The sequence below is a fragment of the Garra rufa genome, chromosome 16, assembly GCF_049309525.1.
Source record: "Garra rufa chromosome 16, GarRuf1.0, whole genome shotgun sequence".
Lineage (NCBI taxonomy): Eukaryota > Metazoa > Chordata > Actinopteri > Cypriniformes > Cyprinidae > Garra > Garra rufa.
The window spans coordinates 12,635,301-12,661,220 of NC_133376.1; the positions used below are offsets into that span (position 1 = coordinate 12,635,301).

General features: G+C 38.9%; 1 protein-coding gene across 1 annotated transcript in view; it reads right to left on the reverse strand.

The window, feature by feature from the left end:
• Positions 1–3,058: 3,058 nt before the first annotated feature.
• The window catches only part of LOC141288068 (A-type potassium channel modulatory protein KCNIP1-like), a 64,963-nt gene continuing 42,101 nt past the window's right edge, over positions 3,059–25,920 (reverse strand). Inside the window, exons 2-3 of the mRNA XM_073820185.1 lie at positions 3,288–3,412; positions 3,059–3,187 (exon numbers count right to left, since the gene is read on the reverse strand). Coding sequence (XP_073676286.1) covers positions 3,059–3,187; positions 3,288–3,412 — 254 coding nt within the window. The remainder of the gene's footprint in view (positions 3,188–3,287; positions 3,413–25,920) is intronic.

Here is a 25,920-nt window from a genome sequence, read left to right on the forward strand (position 1 = left end):
AGAAAAGTGATTCACAGTGCAATTATACATTCCAGTTTGGCTCCGTGCCTTTGAAGTTTACTTCTCAGTACAAATATCTTGGTTTAGTTTTTGATGAAAATATGAAGTTTTCTGAGGGAAGGAAAATATTAGCTGAGTCCGCTGGAAGAGCATTAGGTGCTGTGATTAGTCAAATGAAATCATGTACAGATCTTGGCTTTTCTACATTTACACAACTTTATAAATCTTACGTTGATTCAGTTTTGTTTTATGTCGCAGGGGTTTGGGGTTTCAGAGAGATTTCTGATTGTAGCTCTGTTCAGTATCGTGCCTTGAGGTGTTTTCTTGGTGTGCATAAATATGCAGCAAAGGTAGCTGTTGAAGGGGATGCAGGTTGGGATCCATGTATTATAAAACAAAGATGTGAAATGGTGCGATTGTGGAACCGTCTTGTCAGTCTGCCTGAGGAAAGGTTAACTAGGATAATTTTTAATTGGGACAGAATAAACCATCACCCCTGGTTTAGAGAGGTTTCAATAATATTGTCTGCTTCTGACATGCATATAATGCTTCGGAATTACTTGCAATGTAATATGATGTCAGACAGGGATTGGTTACAAAATATAAAGATCAAGGGAAGCAGTTGATTTGGAGGAAGCCAAAGCTTAGAAATTATGTTCAGTTCATGATTATGTTACAGAACCTTATATTTTGTTTAATTTAAAGAGAAGGCAGAGGTCCCTCTGTGCTCAGCTAAGAACCGGTACCTTTCCTCTGGCAGTAGAAGTAGGTCGATTTAAAGGTACACCTGAACATTTACGTTTGTGTGAATTTTGTGATCTCCAGGTTGTGGAGGATGAATTTCATTTTATTTTTCATTGTCCTTTATACAGCGATCTAAGGAATTCTCTTTTTGAATCAATTCAGTTGAAAAATCCTGATTAATTTTGGAAATATAAAGCTGAAATGCTGTGTTGGTTGTTTGAAAATAATGTTTTTACTCTTGCAAAATTTGTGGAAAAGGCATGGTGTCTGCGGCAAAGTATTTTGTATCCAATTTTCTCCTTTTTGTATGTGTTCATATGTTGTGTTTTGCTTTGTATTCCGCTACGTGGCTATTGTATATTATCTGTCAAAGTGTCTAATAAGCCAGCTGGGCACCAATTAAGGTGTTTGACACTCAAATAAAATATATTATCATCATCATTATCATTATTAGCCTACTCATCTAACTAGTGTATATTCTAACTAAATAAAATAAATGCAATAACAGTAGTAACATTAAAAGTAATAAAATATATATTAATAATAAATATATAAATACTAAAAATAATAAATGTTATTATTATTATTATTATTATTATTTCTACTACTCATCTAAATAGTGTATACCTTAACTAAATAAAATCAAAGAAATAATAGTAGTTTTAGTAATAATAATAAATACAAAATAAATACTATAATAATAATAAATATTATTATTAATATTACTCATCTAAATAATTCTCATTGTAAGCAGAGCCCGTTCCGTCTGTAATAAGTTGATGTTTGCTGTAACGGTTCTCCGGTGGTGGGGGAGGGAGAGGCGCCGGTTGCGCTCATATGTACTGGAGAACCGGAAATGTACATATCTGTCCCTCTGCTGCTTTTCGGAGGAAATATGTGCTTTTATATGCACATATGCCTTCATGTGTCCTTCTCCTGCCGTGTTTCACACTGTTCATACACCATAAACTACAATCTCTAAGTTACTGTACTGTGCTTCCCTCCCGTTTGTCTCTGATCTCTCGGTAAGTGTCCGTTATGTGGGGGAGGGGCGGCGCGCAGCGCGATCTGCACACAGACACTGCAAAACTGACAATATACGATTAAAAGTTAGGAACAAACGTTAATGGATGTAAAGCATGAGAGCTTCTTTTGGTGTACATCATTATTTTTTTAATTAAACACGGATTAATGGATTAAATTATCAATTTATCTTTCATTTAAATTGATTATCTATCTACTCATTAATAAATATTAATCATTTTCTTCTGCTAAACCTATTGCTGAGGTATTTTGCCTCTGATTGGTCCGATCAGCTAATTATTCAGAAATGCGTGTCTTATTCCTGGCCGCTGATTGGTCCGAATCCCCAGAGTGTGTATCTCAGAGAGGGTGCAGTTCTCCTAGAGGGCGCTGTGTTATACACAGATTGTTGGGGGAAGGAGGGGGGGTTTACACACTTTCGGTACACAAATCACATAAAAGTACAATTTAAGGACAAGTGAGATTTTAAGCCTAGACACCATTTTAGAGCATCCTGAATGCTACTATATGGTCAGACAAATGAGGACCATCAAAATGTCCCCAATTGTCAAGGTGGTCCTCAGTTTACTGGTGTGTACTCTGGTGAATGTCCCCAAAAGTGACATAAGTAAGTGCACACACACACACACAGCTGTGGATCATTCAATCATTAAAGTAGAGACACAGTATTAAGAATCAAGTGTATGTAAACTTTTGAATGGGGAGTTTTTATAAATTTAATTATTATTTTCTCGTGTGGACTATTTGTAAACATAAAAAATCTCTTATGTAAAATATCTTAATCAAGTCAGTACTACATAAAAAAATAACAAGCATTTTGTATGATCCCTCTTAGTTTGGTAAAATAATTAACGTTTTGCAGATTCTGCAAAGTGTATGTAAACTTTTGACTTAAACTGTATTTTAGTTAAATTAGCTCTCACTGGCATTTAGTTAAAGTTGAAGTGCTAAAACAAAACTAAATGAACAAACTAAAAAGTAAAGCATAAATCCATCTAAAAAAAATTATAAAAACAACTAAATTACAAAAAACTTGAATTAAAATATTAACAAAATATAATTCAAAATATTAACAAAAACTCTATTATAGTAAAATTGATAGTAAAATAACACTGATACATATCCTAACCCTAACATAACCCTTACAAAGCCTGTTGATATCTGTAGTTTTGAAATGAAACATAATTTTGTCATTTTATGCACATCTAAAAAAAAAAAGTGAGATCCTGTAGTAGTAGTATCATTTTAGCTGAAGATGAACACTTTGCAACTACATAATGAAGTTATTTGAGTGAGACACACACAGATCAGCTGCAAACACACACTGACCGCCGTGAGGAAAGAACTGTGAGTAGATCTGTTTGAAGGTGTCCTCATTGACCACACCACTGGGACACTCCTGAAAAACAAGCAGAAAGACACACATTTGATGATTAGCAAATGAGCAGATGGATGGACCATCAGAAAAAACACATCTACACATGTGTGGGTTGGCATACGTTTTTAAAGCCTCTGTAGAGAACTTGCAGCTCTTTCTTGTTGAAGTTTGACTGAGCCTCCAGCTGCTCCAAACCCTCAGGACGGTGACTTACCACAGACAGCTCCAGATCATCATCTATCTTATCTACAGAAAGAAAGAAACAACCCAGAATACATCAATTTAACCTCTGCACCTTATTTTGATATTTTGACAAACCTTACTCATTCAACTTTTGACATCTTTTTTATAAGAAATAAATGCTTTAATCTATCCATCAAAAAATGCTTGAAAGTAAAATGTACCACAGTTTCCAAAAGATATAAAGCAACACAACTGTTTTCAACATTGATAATGATAAGAAACATTTTTGAGTAACAAATCAGCATATAAGAATGATTTCTGAAGGTTAATGTGACACTGAAGACTGGAGTAATGATGCTGAAAGTTCAACTTTGCATCACAGGAATAAAATACATTTTCAAACAGAAAAGAGTTATTTAAAATTGTAAAAATATGTCATGTTTTTACAGTATTTTTGTTCAAATAAATGCAGCCTTGGTGAGCAGAAGAGATTTCTTTCAAAAACATTTAAAACTGCACTGTACTCTAGATCTAAAAAACTGCATGAGATTAGATCAACTGTTAAAAAGAACAAAAAATGGAGGTTTATTTCTAAATCTGAAGCACTGAATCATCTGTTTCAAAAACATGCAAGTACAGGGAAACTCCCTAGTGTACTATAGATGACGACAACAAAGTCACACGACCTTAAAACATGAGTTTGACATTCACGGCGTTAGAAACGCATGATTGGTTCATTTGCATTTGTTCATTTAGCAGCTACCTATTTTTATCACACGTTTTATATTCCCTAGACAGTTATTATAGTTAATTAAAACCATAAAAACATTTTGTTACAATAAATGACTGATATAAAATTCCAGTTTCAAAAAATTATAATTTGTTTCAGCTAGTTCAGGAAGGCAACATTTCTTGTTTTAATTAAGTTTAATCTGATGTACTAAAATAAACTAAAACGGAAACAAAATGAATAAAGAAACTTTAAAAAAGACAACATGCAACAAAATTACTAAAGCATTTACTAATTAAAATAAAAATGCCAAACGTAAAATTGGAAACTAATTCAAAATATGAAAAACTATAACAGTACAGTAGTAAAATAACACTGATTATGTATATAAACTACTGTACTGCAAGTTACACTCAAACAAAAAAATACAGTCTGAAAAGGACGAACGAGAAGTGTGTGTTAAAGCACTGAAGGACACACACAGGTGAGGTCAAAGGTCATGTGCCAGAGGCTCTGACTGCTGTTCAGTGTCCTTTATCAGCATCGCATTACAGCACTGCACTCTCTCTAACACACACAATGATCTGATACAATTCTGACTTTAAAATTTCATGTTTAATTCAATTAGTTGCCGATACTCTATGATTCTTTCAAGCTATTTCGGATTGAAAATCATTGCAATTAAAGTCAATTTCACACCAACTGTTTTCAGTGCAAGACTGAAGCATCACAGTTTTCCTGAATGTTCTAAATATATTTATGATGAATGTTTCTCTCTTCTTATTCCACAGCTGATGAATTTTTTTTTTTTCTGCGGAATTATAGTAAAAAATGTGACTTTCTCGCAGAGGTTAAATCTGATTTGTGGCACAAATTTCTTATCTGACATCTATTCTGTTCAACACACACATTTAAGCACACAGAGCTCTCATTAAACATCAAAAACTTCAAACACTGACCATTCAAACTCTTTATCTATCAGTCAATATGTAGTTTAGTCTCACCCTCTGTGCTGATGAGTCCAAGTGTGTGCAGGAGTTTCAGTGCTCCACACAGGAGCAGCACTATTGCTAAAGTTTGCAGTCCATCTCCCTCTGCTTTCTCCATCACTCTTGATTCTCTTTATTACCCTTAATAATCGTATTTTCCTCTCTCTTTCATTCCAGTCTCTTTCTGTATTTGCTAAGCCCTCAACATCCATCTTTATATACACCTCTCTCTCTCACACCTCTTTGACATCTGCTTCTTTGTTTCCCCATTTGTCCTCTCTCTCTCTCTCTCTCTCTCTCTCTCTCTCTCTCTCTCTCTCTCTCTCTCTCTCTCTCTCCCCCTTTCTCTGTGTGTGTGTGTGTGTGTTTCAGAAATATTCACTGTGCTGTTTATTAAATTTTCATTATGCAGGAAAATCAGAGTTCAGCGAAATCCAGAATTTGCACTTTTCAATTTATAATCAGTGTTATTTTAATATACAATAATTGGGATACTATTTTATTATTATTATTATTATTATTATTATTATTATTATTATTATTATTATTATAATCAGGGGTGCACGTAAGTTTTTTAGCTTGGTTCTTTTTTGGTTTGGTCCTTACACTACATATAGTGTGACCCATTAAATATTTTTAGTTTATACAGTGGTGTGAAAAGTGTTGGCCCCCTTCCTGATTTTTTTGCATGTTTGTCACACTTTAATGTTTCAGATCATCAAACTAAATTTAAATATTAATCAAAGATAACACAAGTAAACACAACATGCAGTTTTTGAATAAAGTTGAACCCACATGTCCCTGTGTGAAAAGTGTTTGCCCCCTAAACTTAATAACTGGTTGGGCCACCCTTAGCAGCAACAACTGCAATCAAGCGTTTGCGATAACTTGCAATGAGTCTGTTACAGCGCTGTGCAGGAATTTTGGCCCACTCATCTTGGCAGAACTGTTGTAATTCAGCCACATTGGAGGGGTTTTTTAAGGTCATGCCACAGCATCTCAATAGGATTCAGGTCAGGACTTTGACTAGGCCACTCCAAAGTCTTCATTTTGTTCAGAGGTGGATTTGCTGGTGTGTTTTAGATCATTGTGTCACAAACGGGACGACCAAGAGTGAGGATCCAAATGCAAGGCTTTATTAAGCAGATCGTAGTCAGACAGACAGGGTCGAAAACACCAGCAAACATGAACAGCGAAGACAATCCAATAGCGTAATCCAATAAACAAGCGTGGGTCAAAATCCAAGTGGGCAGTCCAAATGAAACAATGAAATGAAAACAAGAAACTAGAAAACTAAGACTAAGACTGGGAAAACAAAAACAGAACTATGGCTAGGGAACAACAAGGAGACTAGGAAACCTGAGAGCAAAGGAAAACGCTTGGTAGAGTCCGCTGGAGCAAAACAAGAAACTTCGCGATGTGTGTGTGTGATGAGCTGGCTTTTATGTCTGATAAACAGGAAGTAACCATAGAGGCAGCAGAGGGAGCAGCAACAGTCAGTGGGGGTAAGGGCTCCCTCTGCTGGCCTGGCGTGACATAGCCCCCCCCCAAGGAGCGGCTTCCAGACGCTCCAAAAAACAACAGGAGGAAACAGTCCAGGGGAGCGGTGGGGGGGCCAGGAGACTGAGGCAGAACAGGTTGGGCAAAGGCCCTCCAGAGCAGGGCAGGAGATTCAGGAGCCCTCCAGGGCAGGGCTGGAGGCAGAGCAGTCCTTTGAGGTGGAGCAAGAGTCTTAGGAGCCCTCCAGGGCGGAGCAGGAGGCTTAGCGACCCTCCGGGGCAGAGCAGGAAGCGTAGAAGCCCTCCAGGGCGGAGCCGAAGGCGGAGCAAGGGGTTTAGGAACCCTCCAGGGCGGAGCAGGAGGCGGAGCGGCCCTCCAGGGCAGAGCAGGAGGCGCAGGAGCCCTCCAGGGCGGAGCAGGAGGCGCAGGAACCCTCCAGGGCGGAGCAGAAGGCGCAGGAGCCCTCCAGGGCGGAGCAGGAGGCGCAGGAGCCCTCCAGGGCGAATCAGGAGGCGCAGGAGCCCTCCAGGGCGGAACAGGAGGCGCAGGAGCCCTCCAGGGCAGAACAGGAGGCGCAGGAGCCCTCCAGGGCGGAGCAGGAGGCGCAGGAGCCCTCCAGGGCGAATCAGGAGGCGCAGGAGCCCTCCAGGGCGGAACAGGAGGCGCAGGAGCCCTCCAGGGCAGAACAGGAGGCGCAGGGGCCCTCCAGGGCGGAACAGGAGGCGTAGAAGCCCTCCAGGGCGGAACAGGAGGCCGCATTATGGACTGGGACCTGGGGAGAACAGAGATAGAGGAGGCAGACAGAGCAAGGAGAGAAGTAGAGAGTTCATGGGAGAACGTGGCCTCCATAGCCGTGACCAGGCAGACGAGAACTTCAGGAACGACTTTCGTGGCAGTTCCTGGGCAGACAGAGACTTCTGGAACGGCCCCAGACGCCAAGACAGAGATGACAGGGAACCTAGGCGGTGCAGGCAGAGCAGGGAGTCTTGGCGGGGCAGACAGAGCAAGGGACCTTGGCGGAGCAGGCAGGGCAGGGAATTTTGGCGGAGCAGACAGAGCAAGGGACCTTGGCGGAGCAGACAGAGCAAGGAGTCTTGGCGGAACAGGCAGAGCAAGGAACCTTGGCGGAGCAGGTAGAGCAAGGAGTACTGGCGGTGCTGGCAGAGCAGGGAGCACAGGCGATGCGGGCAGAGCGTGAAGCCTTGGCTGAGCGGGCAGAGCGTGAAGCCTTGGCGGAGCGGGCAGAGCGTGAAGCCTTGGCGGAGCGGGCAGAGCGTGAAGCCTTGGCGGAGCGGGCAGAGCGTGAAGCCTTGGCGGAGCGGGCAGAGCGTGAAGCCTTGGCGGAGCGGGCAGAGCGTGAAGCCTTGGCGGAGCGGGCAGAGCGTGAAGCCTTGGCGGAGCGGGCAGAGCGTGAAGCCTTGGCGGAGCGGGCAGAGCGTGAAGCCTTGGCGGAGCGGGCAGAGCGTGAAGCCTTGGCGGAGCGGGCAGGGCGTGAAGCCTTGGCGGAGCGGGCAGAGCGTGAAGTTCCGCTATGTACGCCACCTCCGAAAGAGGTATAGGCGCAGCGGACATGCCTGTAGATGAGGTCTCCAGAACAAACTTGTGGGCAGACTCATGGGCCGAAGAGGCAACTGGGGCGCAGTGTGCAGCCCACACACTCAAAATGGCGATAGCCATAACAGGTAACACAGTTGGCAGAGGAATGCCCTCCGGGTCATTGGGCGTGGGGCTTGGGAGCGTTGGCTCTGTGTGACTTGGGAGCGTTGGTTCTGCATGGCTTGGCAGCGTTGGCTCTGCATGGCTTGGGAGCGTTGGCTCTGCATGGCTTGGGAGCGTTGGCTCTGCATGGCTTGGGAGCGTTGGCTCTGCATGGCTTGGGAGCGTTGGCTCTGCATGGCTTGGGAGCGTTGGCTCTGCATGGCTTGGGAGTGAAGGCTCTGGATGCTCAGGGGAGATGTGACTTGGCAGTGAAGAAGTAGCTATGACCTGACTCGTCATGACAAGAGCAGCAGTGACTTGATTTGGCGTGAGAGGGACAGCTGTGGCTTGGCTTGGCTCGGAGGGAACAGCTGCTTGACTTGGCCTGACAGGAACAGCAGCTGTATCTTGACTTGTCCTGGCAGGGACAGTGACTGTGACGTGACTTGACTCGGCAGGGACAGCAGCTGTAACTTGACTTGACTTGGTAGGAACGGCAGCTGGTGCAGGTTCGAGAGAAGCAGATATGACGTTCACAGGCGATGGCTTGGTTGACGTGGCGTGAGCAGACGCTGGCTTGGTTGACGTGGCGCTAGCAGACGCTGGCTTGGCTGATGTGGCGCTAGCAGACGCTGGCTTGGCTGATGTGGGGTGAGCAGACGTTGGCTCGGCTGACAGTAAGGGACCAGCCGAACGAGCTGACAGCAGTGGTGGGTCCTCCAAGCTAGACATTAGTCTCTGATACGTCCTGGAAGGGTGAGAGTCTGACGCTGTAGCCACTCTGTTAATAACAGCCTCAGGTATGGCGGCCATTTTGTGTGCCAGCACGGGCGTGGCGGTCATCTTGGGTGCAGGCTCTGGCGTGGCGGCCCTCTTTGCAGCAGGCTCTGGCGTGGCGGCCATCTTTGCAGCAGGCTCTGGCGTGGCGGCCATCTTTGCAGCAGGCTCAGGCGTGGCGGCCATCTTAGCAGCAGGCTCTGGCGTGGCGACCATCTTAGCAGCAGGCTCTGGCGTGGCGGCCATCTTTGCAGCAGGCTCTGGCGTGGTGGCCATTCTGACCGGGAACTCAGGAACGGAAGCCATCTTATGAACGTGCTTTGGAACGGCGGCCATCTTGTGAGCAGGGTCTGGAAGAGCGGCCATTTTGCGAACAGGATCAGGAAGGGCGGCCATCTTGGGTGCAGTCTCAGGAAAGGCGGCCATCTTATGAGCTGACTCGGGAAGGACAGCCATCTTGGAAGCAGGCTTTGGGACGGCGGCCATCTTGTGAACTGGCTTGGGGGTGGCAGCCATCTTGTGAACAGGCTTGGGGATGGCGGCCATCTTGTGATCGGGCCTTGGGGTGGCAGCCATCTTGTGAGAGAAGTCAGACGTGGTAGATTTCTTGTGAGCTGGGTCCAATCGGGTGACCATCTTGAATGCGGACTCAGGAAGGATGGTCATTCCGAAAGCTGATTCGGGAAAGGCGGCCATTTTGTGAACAGGTTTAGGGAAGGTAGCCATCTTGTGAAGGGGCTCCTGAAAGGCAGACATCTTATGAACAGGCTTTGAACTAGCAGACATCTTGTGCTTTGGCTCTGGGCTAGTAGACATCTTGTGCTGTGGCTCGAAGCTAGCAGACGTCCTGTGCTGTGGCTCGAAGCTAGCAGACATCTTGTGCTGTGGCTCGAAGCTAGCAGACATCTTGTGCTGTGGCTTGAAGCTAGCAGACATCTTGTGCTGGGGCTCAACTAGAATACCCACAGTACATGGAGAGCCGCATAACGACAGTGCATAGTTCATATAATCCTTCAGTGAGCATAAGGATTTCCCCCCAGGCAACATTGATCTTGTTGGTTCATTCAGCCCCATACGGAATAAGTCCTTAAAGTATACCTCATCAAAAAATGATACTTTATGCAACAACTCACTGAAACGTTGAACATATTCCTTGATGGGGAGATCTCCTTGTCTGAGGAGCAGAAGTTGGTCGACTGGGTCCATGTTGTGATGCTGGTGGTGAGTAAAGCCGCTGGATCCGGGTGTGGCGAAGTATTCTGTCACAAACGGGACGACCAAGAGTGAGGATCCAAATGCAAGGCTTTATTAAGCAGATCGTAGTCAGACAGACAGGGTCGAAAACACCAGCAAACATGAACAGCGAAGACAATCCAATAGCGTAATCCAATAAACAAGCGTGGGTCAAAATCCAAGTGGGCAGTCCAAATGAAACAATGAAATGAAAACAAGAAACTAGAAAACTAAGACTAAGACTGGGAAAACAAAAACAGAACTATGGCTAGGGAACAACAAGGAGACTAGGAAACCTGAGAGCAAAGGAAAACGCTTGGTAGAGTCCGCTGGAGCAAAACAAGAAACTTCGCGATGTGTGTGTGTGATGAGCTGGCTTTTATGTCTGATAAACAGGAAGTAACCATAGAGGCAGCAGAGGGAGCAGCAACAGTCAGTGGGGGTAAGGGCTCCCTCTGCTGGCCTGGCGTGACACATTGTCCTGCTGCAGAACCCAAGTTCGCTTCAGCTTGAGATCACGAACAGATGGCCGGACATTGTCCTTCAGGATTTTATGGTAGACAGCAGAAATCATGGTTCCATTTATCACAGAAAGTCTTCCAGGTCCAGAAGCACCATATTTTACTGTTGGTATGATGTTCTTTTTCTGAAATGATGTGTTACTTTTACGCCAGATGTAATGGCACACACACCTTCCAAAAAGTTCAACTTTTGTCTCGTCAGTCCACAGAGTATTTTCCCAAAAGTCTTGAAGGATCATCAAGATGTGTTCTGGCAAAACTGAGACGAGCCTTTATGTTCTTTTTGCTCAGCAGCAGTTTTCGTCTCTGAACTCTGCCATGCAGGCCATTTTTGCCCAGTCTCTTTCTTATGGTGGAGTCATGAACACTGACCTTAACTGAGGCAAGAGAGGCCTGTAGTTCTTTAGATGTTGTTGTGGGGTCTTTTGTGACCTCTTGGATGAGTCGTCACTGCACTCTCGGGGTAATTTTTGTCGGCCGGCCACTCCTGGGAAGATTCACCACTGTTCCATGTTTTCGCCATTTGCGGATAACGGCTCTCACTGTGGTTCGCTGGAGTCCCAAAGCTTTAGAAATGGCTTTATAACCTTTTCCAGACTGATAGATCTCAATTACTTTGTTTCTCATTTGTTCCTGAATTTCTTTGGATCTCAACATGATGTGTAGCTTTTGAGGATCTTTTGGTATACTTCACTTTGTCAGGCAGGTCCTATTTAAGTGATTTCTTGATTGTGAACAGGTGTGGCAGTAATCAGGCCTGGGAGTGGCTAGAGAAACTGAACTCAGGTGTGATAAACCACAGTTATCTTTTAACGGGGGGGGGGGCATTTTCTTATTTTGGTCGCGCATGCGGACCACTTAAGCACAGTTAAAGTTTTATTAATTTTATTTATCTACCTTTCTTTATTTTTTTGACAAGGGTTTTTTAATTGTTTTTGTTTTACTTTACTATATTAACCCTGATTACAATTTACAAATTATACATAAGTAGTAAAACAACTACATTAAACAACACATTAATTAACTATTTACACCAATTAGGCCTGATATATTAAGAAATACTACATGTCTAAATGTATTTCATGTTCAACATAAAAAACACAAAACATTTTTATGTTTTGCTAAAAAAATATCTATATAAATATTTATTTAAACTGTTTGTTTTATAGTGCTTCATGGAAATAAACAGGTTAACATGTATCAAAATATATGAAAAGAAGAAAAACACAAAAGTCTTTTTATATAAAAAATGTATTACTAAATTTAAAAAAAATCATACAGAGGACTTTAGATATTGACAAACAAATTTTAATTTTTTTTTAGGTAAATTTAGTTTTATTTTGACATTTTTTGTGTTTTAGTTTACTATAATAAACCCTGATTACAATTTTAAAAAATCACACTAAACTATTAAAACAAAGTTACACATAGTTTTGACTATTTACAACATTTATTCCACACTTTTATTTAAAACACATTTGTTTCAAAGTGCTTCACTGTGAAAATCAGGTTCAAATGTATAAAATATGGAAAGAAACAATTTACAAAAGTTTCTCTATGATATGAAAAAAAAAATGTAAATCTTGCCTCAATTCATCAAAAATATTTTTATATGAAAACTGATTTTTTTTCTTCCATCACCATAAAATGTTTTCAAAAATCTATAAAACATAAAAAACTAACATTATAATCTGAATATATATGAGTAAATCAGAGTATTAAGGAATATGAAATGGTCAATATGGCCAATAAAAACTAATTTATTCAGTGTAATTAAACAACTTAATTAAATACAGATTAATTAGGGTGGAATTGCACCTAATAGCTAATGTTTCTGGGTGTATATGGCTAATTCATACTGGGGAAAAAAGTAGGATTCCATTTTAATTCTATGCTCTTAAATGCAAAATCGCAATACTTTAATTCACTTTCATGCATTATGGATTCTGAATGGTGCAGAAGCCTGAGGGAGTGTGTGTGTGTGTGTGTGTGTGTGTGTGTCCTTCACACTCAGGTGAGCGTGCAGCCCTCAGGTAGGACATTAAGAACAATGTCAACTCACCAAGTGTGTGTGTGTGTGTGTGTGTGACAGCGCACATTTCAGAGAAGAATGGCAATAAAATATCACGGTTAGTAGATCATAACTATTATTATTATCATGCTATTATTATACTATATACAATTATATGCAACTATACTATATTAGGCCCCATGTCCTCCTACAGAAAAATGACCGTTATGACCAAGCATGAGTCAACACACACACACACATACACACACAGTACTGCAGGTTTGATCAATGAGCCTCATTTAGATGGCAAAGTTCATGTACGACACACAGAGACACCAAACTGCATATTTCTAGAGTCATTGTTTTATGTCTACACGTTTATTTGTAATGCTTAATCTTCTGATCCCTGACATTCACAACAGTTTTAACCCTATTAAGCCTACTGTATCATATTTGATGCACAAATAAACCCTTTAAATGATCAACATGCCAAAACCTTGTTGCACACAATCTACTACACACCTTCTGTTGTCTGATTAAAAGTTTAGTTTTATATCAAGTAAAAGGTCTTTTAGTTTATTTGTACAAATGTCTACTTTCAACTCGTGCTTCACGTGTCTTTTTGATTGTGAAATCTTTACTGTTTTTTATAAAGTAAACATAAGAATAATTTTGATATTGTTAGTAATATTTCAAGATGATCACTTACAGAACTGAAACCACCTTAGTTTACTTAATTATCCAAACATTTTTATTTTTTTAGGAAAAAAGTGACTATATGACCATCAGGCTTTTGAGGAACATCTGCAGTCATCATTATAATATATTATATTATATTATATTATATTATATTATATTATATTATATTATATTATATTATATTATATTATATTATATTAACATATTATATGTTTGATCCTCAGACTTTAACAAATATCACGCCTTTGACCCTTTGGTTCTATAATAATGAGTCCTTAATATGTCTATTACTGTCTTTTATTGAAATGCACTGTACTAAAAAAAAATGTTATTTTGAGGGGAAAAAAAGCCACCTGGTCTCATGGCGAAAAGGTTTCTGTGGGAACTTTTTCATGAGACACGAAATACGTACTAATAAGTAGATATCACTGCCAGACAGTGTTGGGGGTAACGCGTTACAAGTAATGCATGACAAGAGTTACTTTTTCAAATAAGTAACGCCAGTTACCTTTTCCCCTCATTTATTCATTAAAATCTCTCCTGTCCCCATGTTGAGAGAAATTGTAAGTAAAATGTTACTTTAGTTCTAGAATAAATGTGAACATGCAAAAAAAATAATCTCACTCACTAAAAAAAAGATACAGTATTCCTCAAAATGAATAAAAACAGTGAAATTTAACGCAAACCTGCAATAATTAAATATGTTAAATAATTCAAATATCCTTTATGTATTTAATCCCATTTTATTAACCAATGTCTTTGCTGCCGACCTTCGATGATCTAATTCATCCATACTAATAAACAAAAATTACTCCAAAAATTTCCTTTTTTTTTATTGCTGAAGAGTTGCAGTCTACTGTATGTGAATTTACTTTTCTCTAAGCCTGAAGCGTTTGCTGTTAAAAGGCTTTTACATTTGCCAAAAATAGAACTTTTTATGTTAAAAACAAACAAGCAAGCCCTGCCCAGATTTAAAAAGTAACGCAAAAGTAACGTAACGCATTACTTTCCATAAAAAGTAACTAAGTAACGTAATTAGTTACTTGTTTAGGGAGTAACTCAATATTGTAATGCATTACTTTTAAAAGTAACTTTCCCCAACACTGATCACTGCAGGTTCCCACAGAAATGAACACGCAAGGCAACAGTGAGCACTTGTAATCATGTAAAAAAATATTATATTTCACGTCTCGCAAAAATGTTTCCACGGGTATGTTTTCGTCATGAGACCAGGTTGGAAAAAAGATAAACAGTTTCATACTTGTTTTATAAAATGGTTAGTTCTAGTCCTCGATTCTGATTGGTCAGCAGCTGTGTTTTATTCACAATAAAGCAAACCTGTGACCTCTTCACCCAATGGTTCTGTGTACTGCAACACCCTTAGCACGCACCTTTAGCAACATAATCAATGTAACTTCAAAACGATTCTATGTGTGTGTATTTAATCAAAATGTAGTGTTTGTTATTTATTTAATAAAGTATTAGTGACCCCTGCTGGCGTTATGTTGCCAATTCACCTTTAATTTCGAGGCCATGCCCATCCCTCTCAAAGAAACTTCTCTCAAGCGGAAAATACGTTGATGTGTGTGTATGCGTGTCTGTGTGGAAGTGCAGAGGGAGTATTACAGTTTTCTACTTCAGGTATGGTCCTGTATATCTATCAGTTTACTCTAATGATGCTTGAAAACTTGCGCTGTGCCGTGAATCGGTATATTTTGGTAACACTAAGTTTGGAGAACAATTCTCACTATTAAGTAGTTGCTTATTAGCATGGATATTACTTGTAAAGCAAATATTAATGCCTTAATAATGTCTTATAGCACTTATAAAGAACACAGTAAAGGGATAGTTCACCCAAAAATGAAAATTTGATGTGTATCTGCTTACCCCCAGGGCATCCAAGATGTAGGTGACTTTGTTTCTTCAGTAGAACACACACAAATTTTTAACTCAACCCGTTGCAGTCTGTTAGTCATTTAATGGCAGTGGATGGTAAACAAACCTTTGAAAGTAAAAAAAAAACATGCACAGACAAATCCAAATTACACCCTGCAGCTCGAGCTGATACATTGATATCCTAAGACACGAAACGATCGTTTTTTGCGAGAAACTGAACAGTATTTATATCATTTTTTACCTTTGATGTACAGCCATGTCCAACAACTGTCCCGAGCGCGTGCTCAGCATCCGGCTCGTTACACGTGTATGCGCTCTGGCGTAGTATACGCAAACACCGGATAGTCAGCTGCAAATATGGCTTGACCCCAAAAAAATTCTAACAAAAGGTTTCTCAGTGGTTTACAGTGGTATCAGATGTACTTAAAAACATACTAAAAGTTTACCAAAGTTTGACTCCAAGAAAGGCCCCATTTTCAAAATGGCGGCCGCCAGGTCCTTAAAATGTCCATTACTCCTTTGTATTCCTCCTAGACCAGAAATACTGGTGCCTGATACATGTTTTGGCCATGTAATATTTTAATTAGCATATTTGCATGATGGATACAGGTGCATCTCAATAAATTAAAATGTCATGGAAAAGTTAATTTATTTCAGTAATTCAACTCAAATTGTGAAACTCGTGTAATAAATAAATTCAATGCACACAGACTGAAGTAGTTTAAGTCTTTGGTTCTTTTAATTGTGATGATTTGGCTCACATTTAACAAAAACCCACCAATTCATTATCTCAAAAAATTAGAATATGGTGACTTGCCAGCTAATCAACTCAAAACACCTGCAAAGGTTTCCTGAATCTTCAAAATGGTCTCTCAGTTTGGTTCACTAAGCTATACAATCATGGGGAAGACTGCTGATCTGACAGTTGTCCAGAAGACAATCATTGACACCCTTCACAAGGAGGGTAAGCTACAAACATTCATTGCCAAAGAAGCTGGCTGTTCACAGAGTGCTGTATCCAAGCATGTTAACAGAAAGTTGAGTGGAAGGAAAAAGTGTGGAAGAAAAAGATGCACAACCAACCGAGAGAACCACAGCCTTGAGAGGCTTGTCAAGCAAAATCGATTCAAGAATTTGGGTGAACTTCACAAGGAATAGACTGAGGCATCAAGAGCCACCACACACAGAGGTGTCAAGGAATTTGGCTACAGTTGTCATAGTCTTCTTGGTAAGCCACTCCTTAACCACAGACAATGTCAGAGGTGTCTTACCTGGGCTAAGGAGAAGAAGAAATGGACTGTTGCCCAGTGGTCCAAAGTCCTCTTTTCAGATGAGAGCAAGTTTTGTATTTCATTTGGAAACCAAGGTCCTGGAGTCCGGAGGAAGGGTGGAGAAGCTCATAACCCAAAGTTGCTTGAAGTCCAGTGTTAAGTTTCCACAGTCTGTGATGATTTGGGGTGCATTGTCATCTGCTGGTGTTGGTCCACTGTGTTTTTTTTTTGTTAAACTTGAAAGTCACTGCACCTGTTTACCAAGAAATTTTAGAGCACTTCATGCTTCCTTCTGCTGACCAGCTTTTTAAAGATGCTAATTTCATTTTCCAGCAGGATTTGGCACCTGCCCACACAACCAAAAGCACCAAAAGTTGGTTGAATGACCATGGTGTTGGTGTGCTTGACTGGCCAGCAAACTCACCAGACCTGAACCCTATAGAGAATCTAGGGTGTCAAGAGGAAAATGAGAAACAAGAGACCAAAAAATAGAGATCAGCTGAAGGCCACTGTCAATGAAACCTGGGCTTCTATACCACATTCTAAATGACATTCTAATTTATTGAGATGCACCTGTAAGTGATTACAAGTACAATTATATATTAAAGCAATTTGAAATGAGTGACCATTTTAGAGGGTTCACAAACAGGCCTCTGTTCGGGCTAATTCAGAGTTGTTTATGATCAAAGTTATACAACTCCAATTTAAGGAACTTTTGGGTGCAATAACTTTTACATTGAATGTCAAGTCTGTGTTTTGTCAAAAAAAAAAAAAGCTGTATGTGTCCAAAAACACGTACTGAGTAGGAGTTACATGACATAGGCTAAATCGTTTACATCTCTGGTTCACCCTAAACAAAGATAAAACCTTACAGTAATCTCACAAAATCATGTATTCCATAAGTATGTAATCATGTCAGTGCAATTTAGACAAGTCCAATGAATTTATAGACCCAGAAAACATGGGGTTTTAAAGGTGCCATAGAATGTAAAACTGTATTTACCTTGGCATAGTTAAATAATAACAGTTCAGTACATGGACATGACATACCATGAGTCTCAAACACCATCGTTTCCTCCTTCTTATATAAATCTAGTGTTTGCAAAAGACCACCGAAAAATAGGTCAATTCCAACATAACAGGTCTGTTACGCAACTTCCCCGTGATCGTTAATAGTTATGCCTCCAACATTTGCATCGCCCGATCATCACTAACGTCAGCACATCAGTTAAACAAGGCGAGTCACTCAAGGGACACGGTTAGCTTAATGCTAGCACTAGCCAGTTACATTGCTATACATAGGATTTCACTTAAAAACATAAACACAGATGAGTGCGCTGATGATGGCGAATGATGGAGAAATAACTGCCTGATGATGGAGAATGATTTACAGATCTGGAGAATCACTGACAAGCAGCTCAACTTGTGTGGTAAGTACTTGTGTCTGCATTGTAACTTAATATATATCCGCGATTCAAAACGGCAGATTCAACAAACCACATATTAAAAGCGGCTAGAGCTCCTAATTAAATATATATTTTTATCCATGTGCGAGCTATCAGAGCTCATTAATATTCACGAAGCTTCCAAATAACAGAGCATTTCATTGTAGGGGCAAATCCTAGGGTTGTAAATGGACCTGTAAAACCATTTCTGAAGATTTTTTGCCCTTTCCTATGCCATATACCTTCTATGTAGATATCAGAGAATTTTAAAATATTGTATAAATGCATTCTATGGCACCTTTAAGGGTTTTCTGCCCATCTTGGACGCCATCTTGAAAATGACACCTTTTTAGTGGTCAAACGTTGGTAAACTTTTAGTATGTTATTAAGGACACCCAATACTACAAAAAACAGCTGAGAAACCTTTTGTTAGAATTTTTTTTAGGGTTAGGTGTTTTTTTTCATATATGCAGCCGCCTAGGAAGCGATTTGTCGCGTGTGTACAACACTCATTGTTTACACAGTGCACAGGGATTGTGGGTATAGCGGCTATTCAAAATGGTAATTACTTGCGCTTATCCTGATTGTTCAAACAAAGCTAAAAGATTACGTTTGTTTGCGCGAACTCATCCGGGACTATGGCTTTTCACCGATTTCCCCTTACGACGTTTGTATACTATGCCAGAGCGCGTACACGTGTAACGCGCTGGATGCTGAGCTGAGCTGGACATTGCTGTGTATCAAAGGTAAAAATGATATAAATACTGTTCAGTTTCTAGCAAAAACTGATCGTTTTGTGTCTTAGGACATCAATGTATCGTCACAAAATGCAGGGTGTAATTTGGATTTGTCTGTGCATGTTTTTTTTAACTTTCAAAGGTTTGGTGCCCATCCACTGACAAATCACTAACAGACTGCAACGGTTTGAGTTAAAAATCTTCGTTTGTGTTCTACTGAAGAAACAAAGTCACCTACATCTTGGATGCCCTGGGGTAAGCAGATAAACATCAAATTTTAATTTTTAGGTGAACTATCCCTTTAATGTTTGGTTGAAAAAAACAGCATATGCTGGTTAGGTAGGTTTTTAACCATGGATGCTGGTTTAAGCTGGTCCTTAGCTGGTCATGAGCTGGTTTAAGATGGTCATAAACTGGTTTAATCTGGTCATGTGCTGGTCCTAAACAGGACCTAGTTTCTTAGGACCAGCACATGACCAGCTGAGGACCAGCTTAAACCAGCTCAAACCAGCATCCATGCTTCAAAACCTAACCAGCATATGCAGTTTTTTTCAACAGGGACCCTAAACCTAAACTTAAGAACCACCTTACTAATAAGCAGCAATTCAGCAAATTAGGAGTTTGATAATTATTTAATAGTGCGGATTGGTCCCCAAACTAAAGTGTGATGGAAAAAAAGAAGAAATGACACAGTGCATAAGAGCAATTTCTATTCTCTGTTTTCATTTGAGCTCCTCATGCATGTTACTCATGTTTAAAGATGAGACATCTTGCTATTTACTGTCACAGTCACTGTCAGGAACTATTTTTTAGTGGAAGGACAGCATTTAATATATTCACTTCAGGAAAGCAACATCTATACATGCATTTTTAGTTTTAATATTTGTACTGTGTGGTAACCATTATATAAAAGCAATAAGGAACTCGAGGTTGTGCATAAGTCACGGCTGAAGGGTTTGCAGTGACTCAGCTTCACATCATGCCAGACAACACCCTTCAGCCGTGATTTATTCACAATACAGCATGCCTCCAGTAGACTACCTCACTGCTTACATGAACATCAAGATTGAGATATTTCCTGTCTGATTTAATCATTCTTATATTAGATGACTAAAACTGCCACCAGATGGAGACAAACAACCACAAAACTCACCAGCATCACCTGCACTTAGACATTCAAATGCATTTACTCTTAAATATTAATGAATAAATACAAAATTAATCACCACATAACCACTTCTACTACGACATTTCATACATGTATTATACGTCTGCTTTATTCACACGCAGACTCGTTTTCAGTGTCTCACACACACTTACTTCACTGTAATCCTCCGGTTTGCATAATCTGAATTAGCATAATCTTTGTATTTTCATAGCAATTGAGAAGAGCTCAGTTTTGAGAGCGAAATACATCCAGAGAAAACACACACACTCACACTCACACACACACACACACACACACACACACACACACACAGCTGCTGTCGACAGTAGTATGAGAAATTACACTGCGCAAATCAAGGCCTGACACATCACTAATTAAGACAAACGTTAATCACACACTTCTCATCACTCCATCCGTGTAAAAACCCATTGCACGCCGTTCCACTTCAGCCATCTTCCTCAAGCTGTATTCAGTTTATAAATGACACACACAGAGGGCGCTTTCTGTATTTTTTTACATTAAGTGACATGTGTAGTGGATGTATGCAATGAGGCAGTAAGGTTTGCTTCATGTGTTTATGGGAAAGTATTTATCTTACAACATCAACAAAAATCAACCAATATTAGAATATTTTTGCATTTACCTTGCAGCAATGTGTCGTGGAAAATCAGAAGTGGAAAGAAAACATGAATTTATCAAACTATTTATAAAACTCATTCACCCCCTGCAATTAATTTTATTCCAATGTTACCAAAATCAAAAAAAAAAATTAAAAAAAAATTACTACAACTTTAAAAATAATTAAAAACAAATATTAAAAGAAATGATTGTAAACATTCAAAATAATAATAAAAACTATAATAGCATCTGTGATACTAAAATAGCACTGGTTTGAAGTCATCATACTGACAGGGAAATTAATTGATCAGTGTCTTGTGACAATTTTCCTTTATCTGAATTGTTTTGATGAGCACAGCCTGTGTGTGTGTGTGTGTGTGTGTGTGTGTGTGTGTGTGTGTGTGTGTGTGTGTGTGTGTGTTTGTTTTTGTGACATATCAGGACACAAATTGGTGTAATAACATGGGTATGACATAGGTATTACAAGGAGAGGGTGACTTATGAGGACATTGCCCATGTCCCCACTTTTCAAAAGGCTTATAAATCATACAGAATAAGTTTTTTTGAGAATGTAAAGATATGCACAGTCTCCTGTGAGGGCTAGGTTTAGGTGTAGGGAAGGTGTAGGGTGATAGCAAATATCGTTTGTACAGTATAAAAACCATTACGCCTATGGAATGTCCCCACAATTCACAAAAACAAACATGTGTGTGTGTGTGTGTGTGTGTGTGTGTGTGTGTGTGTGTGTGTGTGTGTGTGTGTGTGTGTGTGTGTGTGTGTGTGTGTTTGTGTTTGTGTGTTCTCATCACTATGTACAATATGAATAATAGAAGTGTGTCCAGAAGAAATGGTCTCCTTTTTGCTTGCACAAGCATCAGCACAGTAACCTTCACACACAAAAACATTTAGCCAGTCATCTCTATGCATTTCTATCATAGACTTAATTAGAAAAGACTAAACAAAACCCACAGTTTGTTTGCAGACTCTCTGACGCATACCACACAAAATAACTGAAACAGACTTTCATAAAATCTGTCATCATTTATTCACCCTCAAGATATTACAAACCTCTGAGTTTCTTTCTGCTGTTGAACACAAAAGAAGACATTTTGAAAAATATTGGTAACCAATTTGTTGATGGATTAGTTGATAGATCGATTCTTCAAATGATCTACTTTTGTGATCAACCGAAGAAAAAAACTCATACAGGTTTTTAACAACTTGAGGGTGAATAAAAGATGATAACATTTTTATTTTGGGGTGAATACCTTTATTGTGGGAAGAATTAGACTGGCTGATACAATTTTCAGAAATAAGGCACAGATTGGTCAGATGGTCTCTTTTTATATATCTGGGCAGTTTTTGGTCAAAATAACATGTAACAGAATGACTACATAAAACAACCTAAATCTTAAAAACACTAATTTATAAACTTTTTTTGTCAACTGAACTACTTGGACCTAAAATATTTAAAGGAGACCTATTATGCCCCTTTTCACAAGATGTAATATAAGTCTCAGGTGTCCCCAGAATGTGTCTGTGAAGTTTCAGCTCAAAATACTCAACAGATCATTTATTAAATCATTTTTAAAATGCCTATTTTGAATGGAAGCAGAAACACACTGCACTGTTTTTGTGCATGTCTCTTTAAATGCAAATGAGCTGCTGCTCCTCCGCCCCTGTTTCCAGAAAAGAGCTGTGCCTTTACAGCTCCTACCTCAGATACTCCACTAAAAGCGTTCACAGAAAGCGGCTGTCACTTGGCACGTGAGTACTAAACTAAGTTCTCTTTCATGTCTTATTGCGCTTAAACTGTCAAATACACAGAAGTTTAAGGTAAAACCACAGAGGAGCTACAAAAACAGTCGGTTATGTCAGAGCTCATCTGTGCAGCCAAAGACAGAACAGTTAGCATTGCTTTGCTTGAACTTTTGCCATGGCGTTAGAACTAGTACACCCTTGTCACTTGCGGAAAAACAAAGTGGCGGCGATGTGGGTGGAAACGTGCAGATTAAAGGGTGATAATGTTATAATACGATCCCATTTCTACGTCACAGAGAGAGCGAAATGTGAGCTGCTTGTTTTTTTTTTTTTTTTTTCTCACATGCTTGCAAAGAAAGGCTTACCAAATCAAAGTTACTAGGTTGTCAATTTTCATGTTTTCTGGGTTGGTAGATGCACCAGGAACCCGATTATAACACTTAAACATGGAAAAAGTCAGATTTTCATGATATGTCCACTTTTAAAGTATCACTGAGATTAATGTTTCATTAATAACCATTCAATAAAAAGTTATTTCACTTGAATATTCACTTGATGTGCAGGTAAACAACTAGAATTGATTGTAGTCTGAAATGATTTATTTCTTTAAATTTGACATTTTTATGATTTATTTACTAGCTTCTAAACTCACGCGTCCCACTATTGGCAAACCCTGATCTAGAAAAACATTTACTTTATTAGTCAATCATTTTAACATCCCAAAAAGAAAGTTTTTTTCAGATGTATCTCATTTACTGATGTAAATTTAAAGTATAGATGCACATCCAGGCACATTTAGCATATAAATAGCTCAGATAAACTCTCAACCCTACACAGATAAGAGCTTCAAGCTCTTCTGCTGCAGTTCTCCATCAGTGTCCAAACCACACTAGAGGAGCCAGACAAAAAGAATGAGAAGATAATGCAAAAATACTCAAATGATCCCATCGGTCAACCAGACATTGATATCTGGAGAGCAGGGTGACTGCCGATCAATATAAAGCCAATATACAATATATACTATAACTATACATACACAATATATATGTGACCCAGGACAACAAAATCAGTCATAAGGTTTTTTTTGTTTTTTTTTTAATGGATATTAATACATCACCTGAAAGCTGAAATACACTTTCAATTAATGTATGGCTTGTTATGGTTTGGACAATATTTGGCCGAGATACAACTATTTAAAAATCTGAGGATGCACAAAAAGTCTAAATATTGAGAAAATCGCGTTTAAAGTTGTACAAATTAAGTTCTTAGCAATGCATATTACTAATCAAAAATTCAGTTTTAATGTATTTACGGTATGAGATTTACAAAATATCTTTATGGAACATGATCTTTACTTAATAACCGAATGATTTTTGGCATAAAAGAAAAATCAATCATTTTAACCCATACAGTGTATTTTTGGCTACTGCTACAAATATACCAGTGCTACTTAAGACTGGTATTGTGGTCTAGAGTCACAATTATGGAAAAACATTCACTAAGTACTGAAAATTATCCACTGACAGGCCTAAAGAACCGACTAGACATAAGTGATTCTGATAAACTAAAATTATTCATGTGCCTGCTGAATTAATCAGCCCATCTTATATATGCAAACACATTCTTACAGTGTTTTAACACAGAGAAACACACAGAGAGAGTCTTCCAGAAGGGTGATTCAACAAACAACTAGCACAACTTAGAGGGAATAAACGGTGTGTGTGTGTGTGTGTGTGTGTGTGTGTGTGTGTGTGTGTGTGTGTGTGTGTGTTGCATTAATATGTTACCGCAGGCAGTGTGGGTGTTCAATTCAAGACATCTGAAATATTCACTAGAGGAAAACCCACAGCCGCAGGTTTAACACACACAAAAAACACACACAAAGCACAAACCCATGAGAAATGCTGAATAAACTCCAAAACTAAATCTAAGATAAATATTATCATGATAAATACTGTATACATTATAATACATTTTGTATTTATTTAATATATTTATATTATTTAAATTTCCTCTAGTAAAGTGATCTTACTGTGAAGTGTTGATCAATTCATACAGATTCAATCAAAAGTGATCAGCTATTCTGAAGACGCTTCTGCCAGATCAATATCTCAGTCTCTGCTTCCCGTCTGAACCGATCGCAGCACAGATCAATCAAATCTCTTGATACTTGTTAAAAAAAGGAAAAATAACTTGTCATTTACATTCTGTCCATACTATCATACTGCTGCAGTTTATTTTCTGTTTGTCCTGAATTTAATCAAGACTGTATGCACGAGTGGATTTTAATTTTAATCTAATCAAAAACTGATGTCCCTAAAGAATTTTAAAAGCTTCCAGTATCCAACTTAAGTTGGAAACATAACATAGAAATAGCCTAATATTAATTACATTGCTGTCTATGCAGGGTCAGAAAGTTCTTGGTTTTCATCAAAAATATCTGAATTAGTGTCCCGTAGATGAATGAAGGTCTGACTGGTTTGGAACGTCATGAGGGTGAGTAATTAATGACTTGGCTGAACTATCCCTCTAAATTTGCTTTCCACTGTTTTAACCTGATGTGCTCCTTTACAGCTCAGCAGTTGTCATCTAGAATTCAGTTTCATTTGGTCATTCACGTGCTCAAAACTCATAATCAATATTTCTGACTCGACTTTAATCGCACATTATTCCAGCTTGAAACTCTCTGAAACCTCCATTAGCAGTTATTAATTGATGCACCTGCAGGTTAAGAACAAAGATACCAGACTCAGTCATTTAAAGGCCTAGACTGAGGATTTCACTCAAATGAACAAGAACGAGACGGCAAAGAGAACGAATCAGAGCTTTATTTATGTTTACTTTATATTGCTGATGCCTTGCCCAATTTTGCTCCACTGAATCTGCATATTATTTTTAAACTTAATGTGACTGCAGTTCTCAGACATGCAAACTATCAGTTTTGGATTTGTTTGTTTATTTGTTTAATGCCGCGGCAGCTTCTTTGGCTATTTCCATGGTGAAAACTACACTCTGGGTTAAAAACAACCCAGTGCTGGGTAAAAAATGGAGAAGAAAAAAAAAAAAACATTGATTGGGTTGTTTTCACCCTGCGGCAAGCTTAGGTGTTTAATCCAGCCTTCTGGGTAGTTTTATTTATGAAATCCATCTATGTTTTTGCATTTAGATTTTTTTTTTATTTATTTTGCTTTTTATTGTATTTATATAATGTTTTATATTACATTGTTTTTATTTATTTTCTTTAGCATTTTAATACAATTAAGTTTTACATTTTCATAGTAATTAAGCACATTTCCCTTAAAATTCTTTTGATAAATAAAACTAAATAAAATTATGAATAAAAATAAAAAATAAATAAAAAGATATATATATTTAAGAAGATAAAGCCTAAATTAGATTCTTTAGGACAATTATAGCTGTTTTTGCATTTATAATTTTTTTTTTTTTGTATTTATAATTTTTTTATTACATTGTTTTTTATTTATTCATTTTCATTTGCCATTTTAATACAATTAAG